Here is an 18,824-nt window from a genome sequence, read left to right on the forward strand (position 1 = left end):
CCCAAACTACTAGAAGTTATAGAGCAATTCAGTAATGTGGTGGGATACAAAATCAATGCTCAGAAATCAGTTGCATTTCTATACATGAACAATGAGACTGAAGAAAGAGAAATTAGGGAATCCATTCCATTTACAATAGCACCAAAAGTCATACGTTATCTCAGAATTAACCAGAGAAGTAAAGGATCTATGTTCTAGAAACTACAAATCACTCTTGAAAGACATTGAAGAAGACACAAAAAGATGGAAAAATATTCCATGCTCATGGATCTATTCTGTTCCATTGATCTATGTGTCTATTTTTGCACCAGTACCATACTGTTTTGATTACTACAGCTCTGTAATATAACTTGAGGTTTGAAATTGTAATACCTCCAGTTTTATTTTTGTTTTTCAAGTTTGCTTTGGCTATCTTGGATCTTTTGTGGTTCCATACATATTTTAGGATTGTTCTAGTTTGTTCTTTGGATAATACTTTGTGCTTAACCCCCCACCTCCCACATCCACTTGTAAGATCAGTGAGCCAATGAACCAGCATCCTAGGCTCTCCCTCTGCTACCTGAAGTCCTGCCCACAATAACCTCCTGGCCATTTGTTTTCTAGTTTTTGGAGGAACTATGCCTGAACTAACTAATGCATGGACCACCAGATGCCTGGTATAGAGTGTCAGCCTCTCAGTTCTTTTTTTTTTTTTTTAAAAAGATTTTATTTATTCATTTGACAGAGATAAAGACAGCCACTGAGAGAGGGAACACAAGCAGGGGGAGAGTGGGAGAGGAAGAAGCAGGCTCACAGCAGAGGAGCCTGATGTGGGGCTCGATCCTGTAACGCCGGGATCACGCCCTGAGCCGAAGGCAGACGCTCAACTGCTGTGCCACCCAGGCACCCCACAGCCTCTCAGTTCTGATTCAAAGAAACTTGGACAGACAATCCTTAAACAGGTATGGTCTCTAGGCTCTTAAGGATGTTGGCACAGAAATCATTCTTATATATTTGCAGTAGGGAAGTCTTATTCATCAGGATCACCTTTCACTTAGAATGTAGAATTTGGTATTAGGCTTTCTTTAAAAATGTTTCAAAGAAACTTCTAGAATCACTAAAGGCCAGGGACGATAATTTCATTTTACATATATCTTTTCCCCAACATTTTATTTTGAAAATTTTCAAACTTCCCAAATAGCGAAAATAAAAATGGTACAATTAACATCCATACATTCTTTACTGAGATCAAATAATTTTAAATTTTGGTGCATTTGCTTGGATTTGCCCACCCCCTGCCTCCCTCCTTTTTTCTCTTTTTCCACATTTTTTTTTGAAAGTAAGATGCAGACATCAGAAAATTCCACCCCTAAATAGTTCACATGCCTCATCTAAAAATAACATTCACCTACATAATCACAATGCCATTACCACATCTGAGAAAACTGACATAAATTTAACAGTGTCTTTTGATGTACAGTCTATATTTAAGTTTTCCCAGTGAGGGATTCTCTAAGCACCAGCCTCCAAGGTCCTTCCTTGCTCTGGCTGGACATGGACGGCAGGAAGGAGGCAGCGCAAGGCAAGCAATTGACCGTGCGGGGAAGCCCCCAGAAGTTGGAGCCCATTTTTGCTGATTCTCATAGTATTCGTTTCCTAGTAAGTAATGCTATTAAACAGTTAGGAATAATCAAACTTCTCACTTAAATGATTGTGATTTTTCCCTTGTACTTCCAGCAGATCCATTAGAGGAAAATCGAATCTGCATTATTTATAAGTTAAGAAACAAACCAAATACTAAGATTTGAATCTAATCCTTGGACAATCCTTAAATGGGTATGGTCTCTAGGATCTCAAGGAGGTTAGCATAGAAATCATTCCTACATTTTTGCAGTAGTGGAGGCTTATTCATCAGTATCATCTTTCACCTAGAATGTAGAATTTGGTTTGGGGTTTTTTTTAAAGGTGTTTTTCCCAGGATCCAGGAAAGTATGGGAGCATATTCTGTCCAGATTGTGCTCTTTTTTTGTCTGTGAAGGTGGAAGTCCTGTTATTATCAGCAGGACCTTAGAGCCTCATGTCAGCTGCTTCAGAGAAGGTCAGACTCTCCTAATTTGCTAGTGTAGAAAGTCATTCTCTGTAACATACGCTTGTTTCTTTTCATCCTTCTAGACTCACTATTCTTTCCTACCACTCTGTTTACCACTGATTATTCCACCAAAGGCTGTTCTCTATCAACTTAGGACTTTGATTTCTCTTGAAAGTGACAACGCATTAGGACTTGTCCCAGTTGAACATTCTGGGTCAGCTATGGGGTTTTAAATCTTTACAGCTCACAAAAAGAACATAACTGAACAAAGAAAGATAGGTGTGCTGTCATCAGAGCTTCGGATATAAGGGAAAGGAAGACAATGTGCCAGCTTCACATGGTTTGCCATTTCTGTGGTCTCTGTCTGTGAAGGTAATGCTCTTATTGATTAGTCCTCAAGAGAGACATCATTCGCAAACTGACCCCTGCCTTGTGGCAGCAGACTCACACTTGTGCTAGCTTCAATAGCGTATGAACAGATCCTGTTGCTGGGAGGACATGGGCAGCTGTTGCCTTGACAACACAGCATGCAAGTCTCTGGCTCCCTGAGAAGGTAGTGATTGCTTATCAGTCTCACATATGAACTTTTTGCTTATAAGACAAAGAATGTTAACTTACAACTCAATTACTGAAAGTTTGTCAGTACCAGAAAATTTCATCAGGAGTCAGGCTGCAAATACATAAAAGAAGCTTAAAAACATGAAATGCCATGATAACGTAGAATCATAGGTTTCAAACTTGATTACTAGGGACAAAGCATTCTATTTTCATAACAAGATACTTTTACTACGAGAGACTTGTACAAATTATGTATCCCAACTAGGACAGGAATAAGGAAAATTGATTCAGCTCCATCATTAGAGATCCTTTAAGGCCATATCCCTGTACCTAATTACTGTTGGATCAGGGCTAGGACTCAGGGAGAAGAGTGTCAGGCCAGGACAAGGCAGAGTTCGAGCTTTGGGAAGGATTTGTGAGACTCTTGTAATCCCATCCATGAAGGAAGCAGAGACTTGAAAAGGACTCGCACATTAGGGCTTGCTCTCTTACAGATCTTGGAACAGTGACCACCCTGTGAAGAATCTCCAGCGAGCTTCCTGGAAGATAGGACACACGAAGTCTAATCTTCCCTGTTGCCTCAGCTGAGGGCCAGCCAACCACCGGTCACCAGAGATTCCATCCCCGATCATCCAGCAACCAGTCAACCTGCCAGTTGACGGCCACTCCACACCCATCAGTGACTGAAATCCACTGAGCTGAGTCACAACCCAAGGAACCCGATCAGATCATCAGATAAGCACAAGTGTAAGCAGAAATAGAAATGCTCTCCGGTCAGGTATACACTGGATGATGCAGTATATAAAATTAAAAATGCACCAGGCTCTTTTTCTTTTAAGATGGGAATCATTTGAGATAGAACTTACCAGAATTCCTGTGCTTCTGGGGCACAAACTACAGCAGTGCAATAAACAGAACTGAGGAGCCCCATGTGTATGTAGCGGCTCCAAGGTACTGGTATTAATGAGGAGAGCAGGAAATTCATAATCTGCCACTACAAAGAAGACATTGAGCATGGTTGGTAACTACAGGTGATCAACTCCAACTACACTAAGTTTTACACGTTCAGACCATTTTGGAGCTTGGGATATTTGATTTTGATACTACTATAAAGTGAATTTAGAAACTACAATGTCAAATAAATAAATAAAATCTTAAAAAAATAGGAACTACAATGAGGGATGCTTGGGTGGCTCAGTTGGTTAAGCATCTGCCTTCAGCTCAGGTCATGATCCCAGGGTCCTGGAATCGAGTCCTGCATCCCTGCATTGGCCTCCCTGCTCAGCTGGGAGCCTGCTTCCCTCTCTGCCTGCTGCTCTCCCCGCTTGTGCTCTCTTTCTCTGACATATAAATAAAATCTTGAAAGAAAGAAAGAAAGAAAGAAAGAAAGAAAGAAAGAAAGAAAGAAAGAAAGAAAGAAAGAAAGAAAGAAAGAAAGAAAGAAAGAAAGAAACTACAGTGAATTTCAGGGGTGCCTGGATGGCTCAGTCGGAAGAGCATGCAACTCCTGATTTCAGGGCCATGAGTTCGAGCTCTCTATACTCCATGTTGAGTATAGAGATTATAAATAAACAAACTTTTTTTAAAAATGAAACTACACTAAATTTCACTTTTAAGTCTCTGCTTATTCAATAAACAAACAATACATACACTGTATACTCATCATGGAGTGGGGTGCAAAATGCAGTTCTGATTTCAGGAATTAAAAAGCTTGTTGAGGTGTCTTAAGTAAGTGAAAAATTAAAATGATAAAAATGTTTAAATAACTAAAATAAATAAATATCTGTTCAAGATGCCAAAGAATGTGTGTCAGGGTGCCTGGGTGACTCAGTCAGTTGAGTGCCCGATTCTTGATTTCCATTCAGGTTGTGATCTCAGGGTTGTGAGATCAGGTTGTGAGACCCCATGCGTCAGGCTATGCACTGGATATGGATCCTGCTTAGGATTCTCTCTCTCTCTCCCTCTGCCCCTTCCCTCAATTCTCTCTCTAAATAAAATTAATTAATTATTTTTTTAAAAAAAGAATGTGTGTCAACAATACTAAAAAAATAGGGGCACCTGGGTGGCTCCGTCGGTTAAGCCTCCAGCTGGATCTCGGCTTAGGTCATGATCTCAGGGTTGTGAGATGGACCCTGGTGTCAAGCTCCATGCTGGGTGTGGAGCCTACTTAGTATTGTCTCTCTCTCTCCCTCCCTCTGCCCCTTCCTGCTCATGCTTGCACACTCTCTCTCTCTCAAAAAAAAAAAAAAATAGATGGCAATAGAAGAGATGATCCAAGATAGTGCAAGAATACCTTCTGATGAATTGCACAAAGCTACAGTTTTAAAAAATTACTATTACTTCTTACATAGTAAATGGCTCTGGCTTTTTCCTAAAGTGTATACTTGAATTTTTGCTTTCTTTTTTTTTTTTTAAGATATTTGTTTGTTTGTTTGTTTGTTTGTTTGTTTGAGAGAGAGAGCGTGCGTGCACAAACACCCATGCTTGAGCAGGGGGAAGGGCAGAGGAGGCGGGGCAGAGGGACAAGTAGACTCCATACTGAGCCCATAGCGGTTGCGGGGCTTGAACTCATTAACCTGAGATCTATGACCTGAGCCGAAATCAAGAGTTGGAAGCTCTTGCGTAACCAACTGAGCCACCCAGGCACCCCAAAATTAAATACTGTTTTATTTCCAAGTAACGTATATCTAGAAGACCCTAAGAACCCAAGTTCAGGTTTAGAGGTAAATCAAAACAGTTTCTAGAAATAGTTAACTCTTCATGCTCACAGATGTAAAATCACTAAGGGAACTTTCTGGACTCAATATAGGGCAACTGCTAAGTGCTATCTTTTTCACACACCATAGGAGCCATGTTTGACTGCTGGTAAGTGACTCTGATCTGTCCCCAGTCCCACTCCAGCATAGCCCTATGCCTCTCTACTCTCTTTTCCTCTTTCTTTGACTCATCTCCAGGCCCACCAGTTCTTCAGAGTCCCTTCTCCAAGGCACTCTGGTCTTTTTTCCTACTGGTATTAGAAAACACATATTTAAATCTTGCAATTGAATTTTTGTAAAAGAACCTACTAAGCTTCTAGGCTAGTTAATATTTTGTATATTCAGTATATGAAAAAAAGCTGGTTTTGATCTTTGTAGTACATTACTGGTTGGGTCGATGGTTTGGAGCATAGGACTAAGCGACAGGAGACCTGGCTTCTAGTTCTGTTGCCAGCAGTAGAACGACCTCCTCCAAGCCAACATTCTGCAATCTGCAAAATAAGGGAATCAGAAGAAATGTGTTGTTTTTTCATTGCTAATTACAAAAGTGATCAGTGCATATACTCTTCATATCAATTTTTAATATAATACAGATAAGTTTGAAGACCACTTAGAATTTCCCCCATTTTCTCAGCTCCAGTTCCCTTTTCATCTCCCCATTATTATCTCTTTGGTATATCTCCTTCCAGTACTCTTTCCTCACATTTATATAAGCTCCCTGCCAGGTTTAATATTTTATATAAAAAACAAAGCAGCCTTTATACAAAGAAATAAGAGCTTAACTTGTGTTTAAATGTATGAGTTTCCAGATGGGAACATTTTCATTGCTTGGCCCTGGTGAATGTTTAGGAAAGATTGTTGCATCTAAAATCAAAACAGGGACCTCTGGGTGACTCAGTTCATTAAGCATCTGCCTTTGGCTCAAGTGGTAATCCCAGAGTCCTGGGATCCAGTCCTGCATCAGGCTCCTTGCTCATCGGGGAGCCTGCTTCTCCCTCTACTTGTGCTCGCTCACTCTCTCTCTGACAAACTAAATAAAATCTTTAAAAATAAAATAAGATGTTTGGATCTTCTTTTTAAAAAATAAATTTTAAAAAAATAATAAAATCAAAACACTTTGGGGGAACCTGGGTCCGTTAAGCAGCCATCCTGATTTTGGCTCAGGTCATGATCTCAGGGTCCTGGCCTTAAGCCCTGAGTCGGGCTCCATGCTCAGCATGGAGTGTGCTTGAGATTCTTTCTCCCTCTCCCTCTGCCCCTCCCCCTGCTCTTGAGCTCTTTCTCTCTCTCAAATAAATAAATAAATCTTTAAAATAAAATAAAAACATTTTTAAATGCAAAACTCACAATATATGCTACAAGGAACTCACAAAATATATATGCTAATAAAAAGGAGAAATGTCAACATGAATGACATTTTAAACCTTTAGCTGTGTAAAAGTTTAGGAAAAAGGAAACTTCTAGAAGTAGATACTATGTCATTTTATTATTAAGAATTATGTCTGGCAGTTGGTCCCTGGCTTCATTCGAGTTACCAGGCTGCTCTACAGCAGAAGCACAAGCCCTCTCTCCAGACTGAATTGGCCTACGTGGGCGTTCAGCTGGTTTTCTCCATCACCTCACGAAGGTTTTCCTGATTACCTTTCTTCATGGCTTGTACTGAAAATGTCCTTGGTGGGCATGCCCCTTCACCCAATGGAGGAGTTGCAGATGAGCGTGGGTTGCTGGAGCCGCGCCCCGACGACGTGTCCAGTGTCCAAGTTCCATGCCAAAAGATGATGCAGAGACTTGGGGCCACCATCGCGTCCTGCTGAGACCTCCCCTCAATGTGCTGACTGACCTGGCGAGAGAGCAGCTGGAGCGCCCCTCCGGGACCGCAGGAGCCTGCATTCCTGTCGACAGTTCGAGAGCTCACAAACACCCCTATGCGCCACCACCTGCTGTTGCGGAAGAGTCCCTAGCAACAGCAGAAGTAAATAGCCCTGAGGGGCTGGCAGGCTGGCAGGCTGGAGGCCTAGGGGGCAGGATTCTATTAATGTGTCCCAGGAATTCTCTGGCAGCCCTCCCGCACTGATGGTAGGGGGGCCAAGGGTCAGCAGTGGGGGCACCGAGAGAGGTGGCAATAATGCAAGGTTATACAGGGCTTTGCCACGAGGTCAGGGGTTCTTTCCCTCCAGAGGTCCACAAGTAAGAGGCCCCCCACATATCCCCATCGTTAGATCAGGGGTAATGATGGAGCTGCTTCCAGGAAATACAAGAATGGCCGGCAAGGAAAGGCTGGCTCATGTTTCTTTCCGACCCGGAGGCCAACCCCCCGCACCCCGTGGGGAATTGGCCAAGGCCTCTCCCCTTGTCTTCTGGTACTCCCAGTTTACCGTCTCGCCCTCCTGTTCATTGCTTTATATCTCCTCGACCTCCCAGTTTCAGTCCATTTCTTGCTATGCCTATTGCTTTTGCTCCACCCCAGATATTTGGATCTCCACTACCTTCTTACTTTGCCAATTCTCCTTCCTGGAGCATGCCGGCTCCTGCGCCCTCAAACAGAGAGAACAACTGATGACAAAAAAGGGAGGGGAATAAAGGGTTGGGGGAAGAGGTGAAAATTACTCATTTATGTTTTTATATTTGAAACCCCTACCCTCTTAACGCTTTGCTTAGCACAAATGTGCCTTACATGTTTGGAGATGATTCAATAAAGATTCTAAAGTTTGAAAAAAAAAAGAATTATTTTTATCACTCCCATTATTAACTCTACTAATAGCCTAATTAGTCTATCAGGTACACACTGTCCACTGAACTTTTACTGTACAAAGCAAGCTATATCTAGAACTCCTTTTTAGACAAATTAACAATGCCTTTCCTAAAGTTTTCCAGTCTCTGGGACCAATGAGAAAATGGGAAGAATAGGGCTTTGTATTAATTTTTTTGTCAACTTGACCAGAGCAGTGTCCAGATATGTTGTCAAACATTATTCCAGATGTTCCTGTGAGAGTGTTTTGGGTGAAATTAAGATTTAAATTGGTCAACTTCGAGTAAAGCAGATTATTCTCCAAAATGTGGGGGGACCTCGTCCAAATAATTGAAGGCCTGGATAAAACAAAAGACTGACCTCCTCTGAGCAAGAGGGAATTGTGCAGGGGCACCCGGGTGGCACAGCGGTTAAGCGTCTGCCTTCGGCTCAGGGCGTGATCCCAGCGTTATGGGATCGAGCCCCACATCAGGCTCCTCCGCTATGAGCCTGCTTCTTCCTTTCCCACTCCCCCTGCTTGTGTTCCCTCTCTTGCTGGCTGTCTGTATCTCTGTCAAATAAATAAATAAAATCTTAAAAAAAAAAAAAGAGGGAATTGTGCAGAAGACAGCCTTCAGATATGAACTGCAATTTCTGCTTATCCCTGGGTCTCTAGCCCCTGGCCCACCCTGCAGATTTTGGACTTGCCAGACTCCATAATCATGTGAGTTAATTCTTTATATTCAATCAATCAATCAATGTACCAATCTCATTGGTTCTCTTTGGAGAACCCTAATACAGCTCCCTCTCCCCCATATAAAGTTTATATGTAATTCTTATATCATACAATTCACCCATTTAAATGTACAATTCAATAATTTTTAGTATATTCACAGAATTGTGCAGCCATCACCGTAACCAATTTTAGAACACATTCATCACCTTTAAAGAAACTCCATACACATTAGCACTCACTTTCCACTTATCTCCTCCTTCCCCAGTCCTAAACAACTACTAATCTAGCTTTTGTCTCAATAGCTTTGCCCATTCTTGACATTTCATATCAATAGAATCATACAACATGTGGGGTTTTGTTACTGGTTTCTTTCACCCTTCATAACATTTTCAAGGTTTATCAGTGTTGATGCACAAATCATTACTGCATTCCTTTCACTGCTGAATAATATGGATGCCTATCCCACATTTAATTTATCCATTCATCAGTTGATAGACATTTGGATTATTTCCAGTTTGGGGTTATTATGGGGTGATAATGCTGCTATGAACATTTATATACAAGTTTTATATAGACATATGTTTTCATTTCTTTTAGGAATATACCTAGGAGTGGAATTGCTGAGTCATACGGTAACTCTGTTTAACCTTTTGAGAAACTGTCAAACTGTTTCCAAAAGATTACCCCATTTTGTATTCCCACTAGCAATGTATGGCTTTTCCAATTTCTCCACATTGACACCAATTGCTATTGCTATTGTCTGTTATTTTGATTGTAGCCAACCTACTGGGTGTGATGTAGTATCTCATTGTAGGTTCGATTTTGATTTTTCTGCAGACTAATGACATTGAGCATCTTTCCATGTATTTATTGGCCATCTGTATTTTTTCTTTGGAGAAATGGCTCTTCAGATATTTGCCCACTTTTCCATCAGGTTATTTCTCTTTTTATTATTTTTAAAAGATTTTATTTATTCATGAGAGAGAGAGAATGAGAGAGCACAAGCATGGGGAGGGGCAGAGGAAGAGGGAGAAGTGGGCTCCCTGCTGAGGGAGGCTCCATCCCAGGACCCTGGGATCATGACCCAAGCCAAGGACAAATGCTTAACTGACTTAGTCACCCAGGCGCCCCTGCCTTTTTATTATTGAGTTGTGATAGTTCTTTACATATTCTATATGCAAGTTACTTATCAGATATAAAATTTACAAACATTTTCTCCCTTTCCATAAGCTGTCTTTTCACTTTCTTGGTAGTATTCTTTGAAACAGGACTTTTCTTTTCTCATGGAGCCCAATGTATGTATCTATTCTTTTCTCATGAAGCCCAATGTATGTAGTTTATTCTTTCTGACTCTATTATAAATGGAATTATTTTCTTAATATCATTTTTGGATATCATTTCTTCATTGCTGGTATATAGGAATGCAATTGATTTTTGTATATTGATCTTGTATCCTGCAAACTTGCTGAAATTCTTTATTAGTTCTTAGAGTGTTTTATAGATGCCTTTAGATTTTCTACATACAAGATTTTGTCATCTGTAAAGAGGATATTTTTACTTCTTTCTTTACAATCAGGATGCCTCTCATTTCTTTTTCTTGCCTAATCACTCTGGCTTGAGCTTCCATTTCAATGTCAAATAAAAGTAGTGAGAGCAGACATCCTTGTTTTGTTTCTAATCTTAAGGTAAAGTTTTCAGTTTTTCACCCATTTAGTATGATATTAGCTGTGGCTTTTGTAGATGTCTTTTATTAGGTTGAGAAAATTCCCTTCCTGTCCTAGTTTATGAGTGTTTTTATCATGAAGGCATGTTGGATTTTCCAAGCAAAGAATAGCTTTTTTTTAGGGTGGGGAGGAGCAGAGGGAGAGAGAGAGAGAGAGAATTTTAAGCAGGCTCCATGCCCAGCTTAGAGCCTGATGAGGGACTCGATTCCACAACCCTGAGATCATGAAATCAAGAGTCAGATACTTAACTAACTGAGCCACCCAGGTGCCCCTGAATACCTTTTGAAAGTAACTTGAATTTTATTTTATTTTCACTTACATATCACTCAAAATTAGAGCACAGTTTGTAAAGTAACTAGAGTTATAAAAAAAAAAAAGGCTTCTCTGAAATTCAGAGGGATTAACTGGCACAGTCTTCACCAATTCTGGAAGAGTATATGTTAAATCACGTTAACACTGAGGACACATAAATGAACTAAGTAAGTGAAGAAGCATCGTGGCTTGTTAGAAGCACAAAATATAATGGACAGGAGCAGAAGCTAGTATACTCTGATTCAATGTAAGTTTCATTCTCATGAAACCACTTACTCATGTTTGACTTCAATTTATTTTATTTTATTTTATTTTTAAGTAATCTCTACACCCAACACGGGGCTCGAACTCACAACCCCAAGATCAAGAGTTGCATGCTCCAACAACTGAGCCAGCCAGGCACCCCTGACTTCATTTTAAATCACTGCAATGATTTAACTCATATTAGGATTTCAGAATCCTCATTACAAAACATTTTATTGATTATCATTGGACACTTGCAGATTCCAGACGTGTTTTTTCTTAAGAAGTAAAACATCTTGAGCTTTAACTTTTCCCATATAAGTATTCTAAATTAATTATTCCTAGCACAGTCTGCTCTATCTTTTGTTAAAATCAGCATATTTTAGCCATCACTGTTTTTAAACACATATAACTTGCTAAGTACAATTATGCCAGTCACATACCTAGATTTAAAACCTTAGTGGCCTACATGCATCAACTGGTCACCTTCAGTGTGTTTCTGAGTATGGTGGCAACACATGAATCTTTCCTTTTATCTCAAATTTTGCTTCATTTGGGCAGTGGGAGATGTTTACACAAGTTCTTGGGAAAGTTGGGGAGTGGGGAATGTCAGGCTAATTATCCTCATATATGACAAAACTGAATCACACTCTGTCCTGCTTTGGTTCTAGACATACCTCATCCCTCTGATTACTAGCAATAGGCATGTTTTGATGCTGACCAGTCACTATCAGGGAATCTATAGTTGGCAATGGCAAATACAGCAAAATGGAATCTTAAATCGGAATTTGGCTGATTTCCAATTTCTGAAACTCCAAGTGACACTGGAGCACGGACTACATCTTGGCAATCCCTATATTCCTTGCACAAATACAACTCATGTTAATTAACAGAGATAAAAAGTCACCATAACATAAAATAAATTATACTATGCCTCAATAAGAGTTGCCATTTTGCATAATTCCTTAGCTAATAAGAAAAGCTACCATTAAATACCATACTTATTTCATTTTGCTTATTTTAAGGATTTCATAGATATTCCTGTCAAGGTTGAATGGACTACTCCTGATCCCCAGTATGTGACATTGATCAATATTTGGTTAATTGTTCTCACTAACTCAATTGTTTTCTTCCACAGAACAAAACAATAACAAAATACTCCTTTGTTAGAAATATATTCCTACTTACTAAAACTGGCCAGGCTTGCTTAAATAGGCCCCATCTACATGGCTATATCTTATGCTCTTTACATATTATAAATAATGTTTTATCAATTCAACCAAACAAGGATATTTAAAATAAAATTTCATTATACCACCTAAAATGGCTGTATCAATAAATACATGTACCAGCAGCCTCCTTCTCAAATAGCCTGTGTAAGACTATTTACTTTATTAATGACCACTAAATAATGTGTCATTTAGGATACTTAGAGCACATGTAACAGAAAAGAACTAGAGCTACCTTTATCAAAAGCAAGAAGAGAAGATTTATTGTAAGGACACAGATGTTTCATAGAATCTAATGTTAGAAATTCAACTAGGCCCCAGAAAAGAACTGGCCATAAGAACTGAAAAGCCATCAGAATGCAGGTGGTTTTCTTCTTTGGACCTAGTTTATCCTCCTCTTCTGGCAGAATAGCATTCTCTTCTTGATCCACGTAAGAGGAAAACAATGGCCAGTACATCAGTATCATGGCCAGACTGACTCTACTTCTTTATTCGGATTTCTAGAGAGAAAATCTCACTGGCCCAAAGTGCTCTTTCCTCCACCTGTGGCCTGTGGCCTGTGGTCAGAGGGGGGGCATCCTGCTGCCTGGCAACCCAACCCTGGGAGCAAGGAAGTATTCAAGGAGTTTTTGTAAGCTAGGAAGACATACCAAATAGTGTCTCTACAAATGGATAGGACTATGCAAGCCCAGTTCCTCTCTCAAATTCAACAAAACAGTAAGTCATCCTTCCTCTTTCGGAATGAAAAGACTAAAGAAGCATAGAAAAGCCCAAGAGTGTTAAAGAAATCAATATCCCTCCACATAGAAATATCAGTAACAGTGTAAGAATAATCTAAGCCATCTTATCAGTAACACATTCAAATGGACAACTTCCAAGCCAAAGTACACCTGTAAAATGAAATGTTCCACTAAACAATGTTCATATGCTCCTCCTCCCTCAATGTTTTGCTTAAATCCTATGGGTTATACAAATAGAGATAAAAATATTTCATGCTAAAGATAACCAAAGCACTTAGGCTAATAATAAAATAATTTGGGCTTCCAACCTATATTTGGAAAAGGCAATTTATTTTTCTAAAGACTAATTTATTTATTTGAGGGGGGGAGGAGGGGCAGAGGGAGAAGGAGGGAGAATCTCCAGCAGACTCCCCACAGAGCATGGTGCCTGACATGGGGCTTGGTCCCATGACCCTGAGATCACGACCTGAGCTGAAATCAAGAGTCTGATGCTTAACGAACTGAGCCACCCAGGAGCCCTGGGAAAGGCAAAAAATTTATATGTTAACTTTTAAGAATCACTGGATAGTCAACTATGTATTGTTTTATTAAGTTTTACTTTCCACTGATGGCTTGCTAGTGCACCATGTAAACATATCAATAAGTATGGGACACCTTGCATAAGAAATAATAAATCACTTTAAAAAAATCATTTTCAGATATAAATGCAAAGTTGAGATGCTTTAAAAAATTTTTAGGTACAGTTCTCACAGACTTTCCCCCTTACTAATGAGTAATTTGCTAGACCGAGTTCTAGGAATACCTCAAACCCATTTTTTTTTTTTTTTTGCTAGCAGATAACAATTCATATTAAGTAGGCTCTCTCTCTAAATATATTCTCCTAGTCTCATCTTTCAACATTATCTGCTAAATTTAACCACAGATGCTTTTTACCCATAAATGGTCTTAAGCAAAGATATTCTAAAGAGGGGAAATGCACAATGCAAGATAGAATTTAATCCTGATTTTATTTCTGATTTTCTCTCTGACACTGGAGAACTTATTTCAGTTTCTTGTTCTGTAAATTTTATACACTGGCAATGTCTCACAGTGCTGTTGCAAGAAGAAAATAAAACGTGAAGATTGAACAAAAATTTAAATTGCCATGATGGTTGATAGTGCTGTTAGTAACACTGCTCTGTTCATAGGAACACAGACATCATTTGCCCTAGACTTCACTTCCAAAAATTCAAACTTTAGGGCCTCGAGGAAGTTAATAATATCTGTATTTGTGTAATGCTTTATAGTTGATAAATAACTTCTATAAATATTGTTCATTTAATACTCACAAATGTTACATAACAAAGGTGCTACCATCTGAGGAGACAGAGACTCTGGGATGTCAAGTGATTGGCCCAAGTTCATACAACTGGTAATAAACCTAGGATTCAGAGCTGGGATTCGAACCCTGCATTTTGACTCCAGGGCCAGTATTTCCCCTTTATTGTAGTGGAGATTGTCTGGTGGGTTTTTTTTTTTTCCTTTAAAGATTTATTTATTTATTTTAGAGAGAGTGAGAAGTCTCAAGCAGACTCTATGCTGACAGCAGAGACCAATGTAGGGCTCGATGTGGGGCTAGATCCCATGACCCATGAGATCACAACCTGAGCCAAAACCAAGAGTCAGACGCTTAACCAACTGCACCACCCAGGCAACCCTTGTATAATGTTTTAAAAAGGTTCTGATCCTAGGTGCACCTGCCTGGCTCAGTCAATACAGCATGTAACTCTTGATTTCAGGGCTGTGAGTTCGAGCCCCACATTGGGTGTAGAGTTAATCTAATAAAAAAAAAAAAGAAAGAAAGAAAAAAGAAAGCTTCTGATCCTATTTCTCACCCGAATTTATAGGATCCATATGGAAGAATCCACTGAAAAGTGTTAGGCCAACTTTCCTGGATTCATCAGAGATCCTGATGACTTCTCTTAACCCATTGAATTTTCAATTCCTTAACTACTTTAAATCCTCACTCTACTTATTCACCAACTTATTTGTCTACGCTTTTATCTCTATAAGAATACATAACATGATCCCTTTAATTTCAAAACAATTTGATAGATTCTGGACTGATAGCAGTTAGGGAACATAGAATAAAGGAGAGGAACAAATGATAAGTCAGATGATTTTGTGGCAGAGTGGTTTGGCATAGGCCCAGTAACATATTAGTGGGTTCAGATTAGGATTTCTAAATGTGGACCTCAGTTCTTTTATATGTAAAGTGGGGTCAGAAATACCTATTTTACATGGTTAGAATGAGAATTAAATAAATATATCATGTGAGAGGTGTGTATAAAAATATATTTATTAGTGGTTGACAGAGTAATTGGTACAAAATGAGCGCACAATAAATTGAAATTTTATTATTTTGGTTGAGGAAAGTTGTAAATAAGTCAAGTTTGGAAGAGGTATTAAACATAGCTTGATCCCCATTAAGGAGGCTGTGAACACCAGTAAGAAACACCGGTTTCTCAATTTCCAGTTGTCAGGTCATGGTGTAAGTGCTGATGCTAGTGGACTTTATAATTCATTCAACTGAGGCTGTACAAACAAGCCCAGAAGGGCATTTAAGCAATGTCCTTAAACAGAAAACAAAATTTAGAGTTTTCTCATGAATGGAGATGCTGCTTATCACTTTCCAGCTACCACCTGTTACATGTTTTATTCACCAGTTATGTGTAAGGAGCAAAGCCCATGCACAACAGACGGCAGCCTAATTCTTGCTTCTCTAAAAAGGTTTTCCTCCTCCTCATAAGAGCCCAAGGATATGTTGATGTGAGTGTTGCAGATGAATCCTCAGCACTGAATACTACTTAACAGTGTGACTCAGAGCCCAACTGTGTTTCTCGTCGTGGGTGATAGCCAAGCATTGAAACATGGTCTGAATTCAGAGTCTGGATCTGAAGACAATTTATGTGCAGTTCGTTACCCAACTCCAACAAGTTTATGCATGTATATAAAGCACAGAAGGATGAAAAAATAATTTTGACCAACCATTATGTCCTCGGTAGGGATCAAGGCTTTAAAGTAGTTGAATCTACAGAGTCAACACTGGTTCCGGAAGCAGAAAACTGAGGATTATCTTTGATGCCTCTCTTTTCCTAAACCACCCCCACATCTAATCATAGAAGCTCACTTGCTACACAATCCTCAGGTCCATGCACTTCTCTCGGTCTCCGCTGCAAGACCCCCTTGGTCTAAACCAACATCACCTATTTCGTGGTTTCCCTACATTTAATCTAGACCCTCTTCAGTGCAGTCTGAAAGATTTTTCCAAAATGAAACTTGATCTGTCACTGCCACTGCTCTATTCCTGCTGCTTAAAAGCTTTAAATAGCCTCCCTTTGTTTCTATGGTAAAGGTCAAAACATTGAGCCAGGTCATTAAGGCACAAAGTTCTTCGTTACCACAGTGTACTTAGTTACCGGGTTTCTTAGTTACCAACAACGGAAATTGATTCTGGCCGATTTAAAGAGCAAAGAAATTTATTAAAAGGATATTGCCTCTTGGAAGAAATTGACTTTGGCCCATTCAGGCAACAAAGAGATAAATAAAAGGATGTGAGCCACCCAGAAGGCTGAGGAAATGGATGCCACAGCTTGCACCGCCAACACCCTGGAAAGCACTGCCCGAGTCACAGCCATACCTGCCAATAGGAGAAGAAAATTCTTCACTGTTCTGCTTCTGGCTCCAGATCCAAAAATGGGGTGGGTGTTCTTGATTGGCTGTGAATACACCTAGCCACCTGGAGGTGAGCTTCCATAACAGGAAGACGGCCAGCCCCCCACCAACACTCCTACTAAAGTGGGGAATTCCCCAAACACAAGAAGGCGTTTCAAATGCTGAGCAGCCAAAATTAAGAGAAAGAGAGAGGAAAAAAAAAAAAAAAAAAAAGGAATCCACTACGTCCTATGACCTAGGAATTGGCCCTTGCCTCGCCCTCCAGCATCATCTCACCCCCTATCCCTCTATGCTCCAGCTACACACACGTGCACCCCAGGGCTCCTCCCTTTACCTACAGCGCTCTCTTCTCCAACAACAGCCCTACCCCGCTTTGGTCTGACTAATGTATCAGTCCAGGTGCTGTTAGGATGAGTTTAACGAGGGGACCATTTACAGAGATATAGGTCCCGTGAAAGGAAGCCAGCCAGCTATGGTGAAGCATCCTGGGCTAGCAAGAGCAGGAAGCCCTATTACCCCTCACCTAAAGGAGGAAAGATGCGGGGTTTGGGGAACTCAGAGGGAATAGCTGTGCCCTTCAGCAAAGAAAGAAGTCTGTCTATACTGGCAGGGACGGAGAGTAAATAGCCTGACTTACTCTGCTCCCACCCTCTAATCTCCTGCTCATGTCTCTGATTGGACAAATCCAACATGAAAGCAGAGGGACGAGTTGCCCATTGATGAAAGCTGTAGAAAAACAGGGTCGGAAAGATGGAAGACGCATCCGGAAAAATTCCAGGGTGGTCGGTCTCCTTTGTTTTAGGTTCCTTTCTTTAGTAGTATCTATCTCTATTTGTAAATATATAACCATAAATGGTTTTTTATTTTAAACATTAAAAAATTATAGTTAAACTCCTAGAGGTCAGGGATTGTGTCTGTCTTTGCTCGCCATTGTTTCCTGGGGAACTAGCAAAGTGCCTGATACATAAAGGGGCCTCAAGAAATATTTATTGAGTTAATGAAAATATTTTCAATATGGAATATTGTGCTTTCAACCATCCAATTTTCAAGGCTTTAATAACTAGAATTGGGAAATCATGGCTTCCTTCTTCCTTGTTAGCCAGGCTCTTTCCCAGTTTCTCCTTTGCCCACCAAGTAAAATGGCCTATAATCGCAAAATCTCTGAGGCCCTGCCAAGATTAAACTAAAATTCTAATAATTTATTTTTATTTTGCCCAAACTTTCTCCTGCTCAGTTAATTTTTCTAGGTAATTTATTGAGAGCTCATTCTATGGCATATATGTAGAAAGCTAACTTTCTCAGGCTTCGTGATAACCAGAAAGTTTAAACCACAATGCACAGCATGCATTTCAGCTTAAGCCTTTTGCCTTTGTGCTATATTAAAATATCCTTGAAACAGGCATAATGCCATATGATGAATAACATATGGTACACGACAGTTCCTATTCATGTATGGAAAATATGCTAATGATATCCCGTACAGGAAGTAAAAGTGGAACCAGATTTATTTTTTCTATGTGGGTTTATCTGGTTTCAGCATCTAAAAATACTGACTTTTAATGTCACGGAGGGAATGTTATGGAAGCTGAACAGAGATGACTGGTGTGCAAGGTCAGTTACAAAACAATCCACTGGAGGGAGATAGGAGTAATCCATGATCTGCCTGGTCAGAGTCAAAGTAATGTTGAGGGCTAAGAAAAGATGCTTAGCGAAGCCCCTGAGCCTTATCAAGGAGTCTCCGAAGGTGCAAAGAACTCATACCTACCAGCTGTGGGAAACAGACTCGACTTCCCCCAGATGTTACTTGCACTAGTACATCATCTTGTTTTTACTGGCCGGAGCACTCTCAGGTCCAATGCCCCCTTTTTATAACAAGCATTTTGTAATGCCTCCTCTGCTTTCCTGAAATGGAATTCATAGGTAATTTACACGAAACACTTTTTAAGCCAGTATAATAATCAAGCTATAAAATAAAGGATAAATAAAATACACTTACAATAAAGTGTTTTTTATATA

The 18,824-nt window shown here is 39.9% G+C and overlaps 1 protein-coding gene and 1 pseudogene across 7 annotated transcripts in view; one reads left to right on the forward strand and one right to left on the reverse strand.

Annotated features, from left to right (window-relative positions):
* Nucleotides 1-18,824, reverse strand: part of ACYP2 (acylphosphatase 2) — a 255,891-nt gene that overhangs the window by 173,245 nt on the left and 63,822 nt on the right. For 2 of the 7 annotated variants that reach the window (XM_040623480.1, XM_040623482.1), the window contains exons 3-4: nucleotides 5,769-5,873; nucleotides 3,493-3,620 (exon numbers count right to left, since the gene is read on the reverse strand). In XM_040623480.1, the coding sequence (XP_040479414.1) occupies nucleotides 3,493-3,620; nucleotides 5,769-5,873 (233 nt within the window). Of the gene's footprint in view, nucleotides 1-3,492; nucleotides 3,621-5,763; nucleotides 5,874-7,023; nucleotides 7,158-16,773; nucleotides 17,507-18,824 lie in introns of those variants that run through there. The other 5 variants (XM_040623486.1, XM_040623487.1, XM_040623485.1 and 2 more) reach the window with 5 other exon arrangements.
* Nucleotides 7,032-7,939, forward strand: LOC103671260 (annotated as a pseudogene).

This window comes from Ursus maritimus, unplaced genomic scaffold, assembly GCF_017311325.1.
Source record: "Ursus maritimus isolate PB19 unplaced genomic scaffold, ASM1731132v1 scaffold_6, whole genome shotgun sequence".
Classification (NCBI taxonomy): Eukaryota; Metazoa; Chordata; class Mammalia; order Carnivora; family Ursidae; genus Ursus; species Ursus maritimus.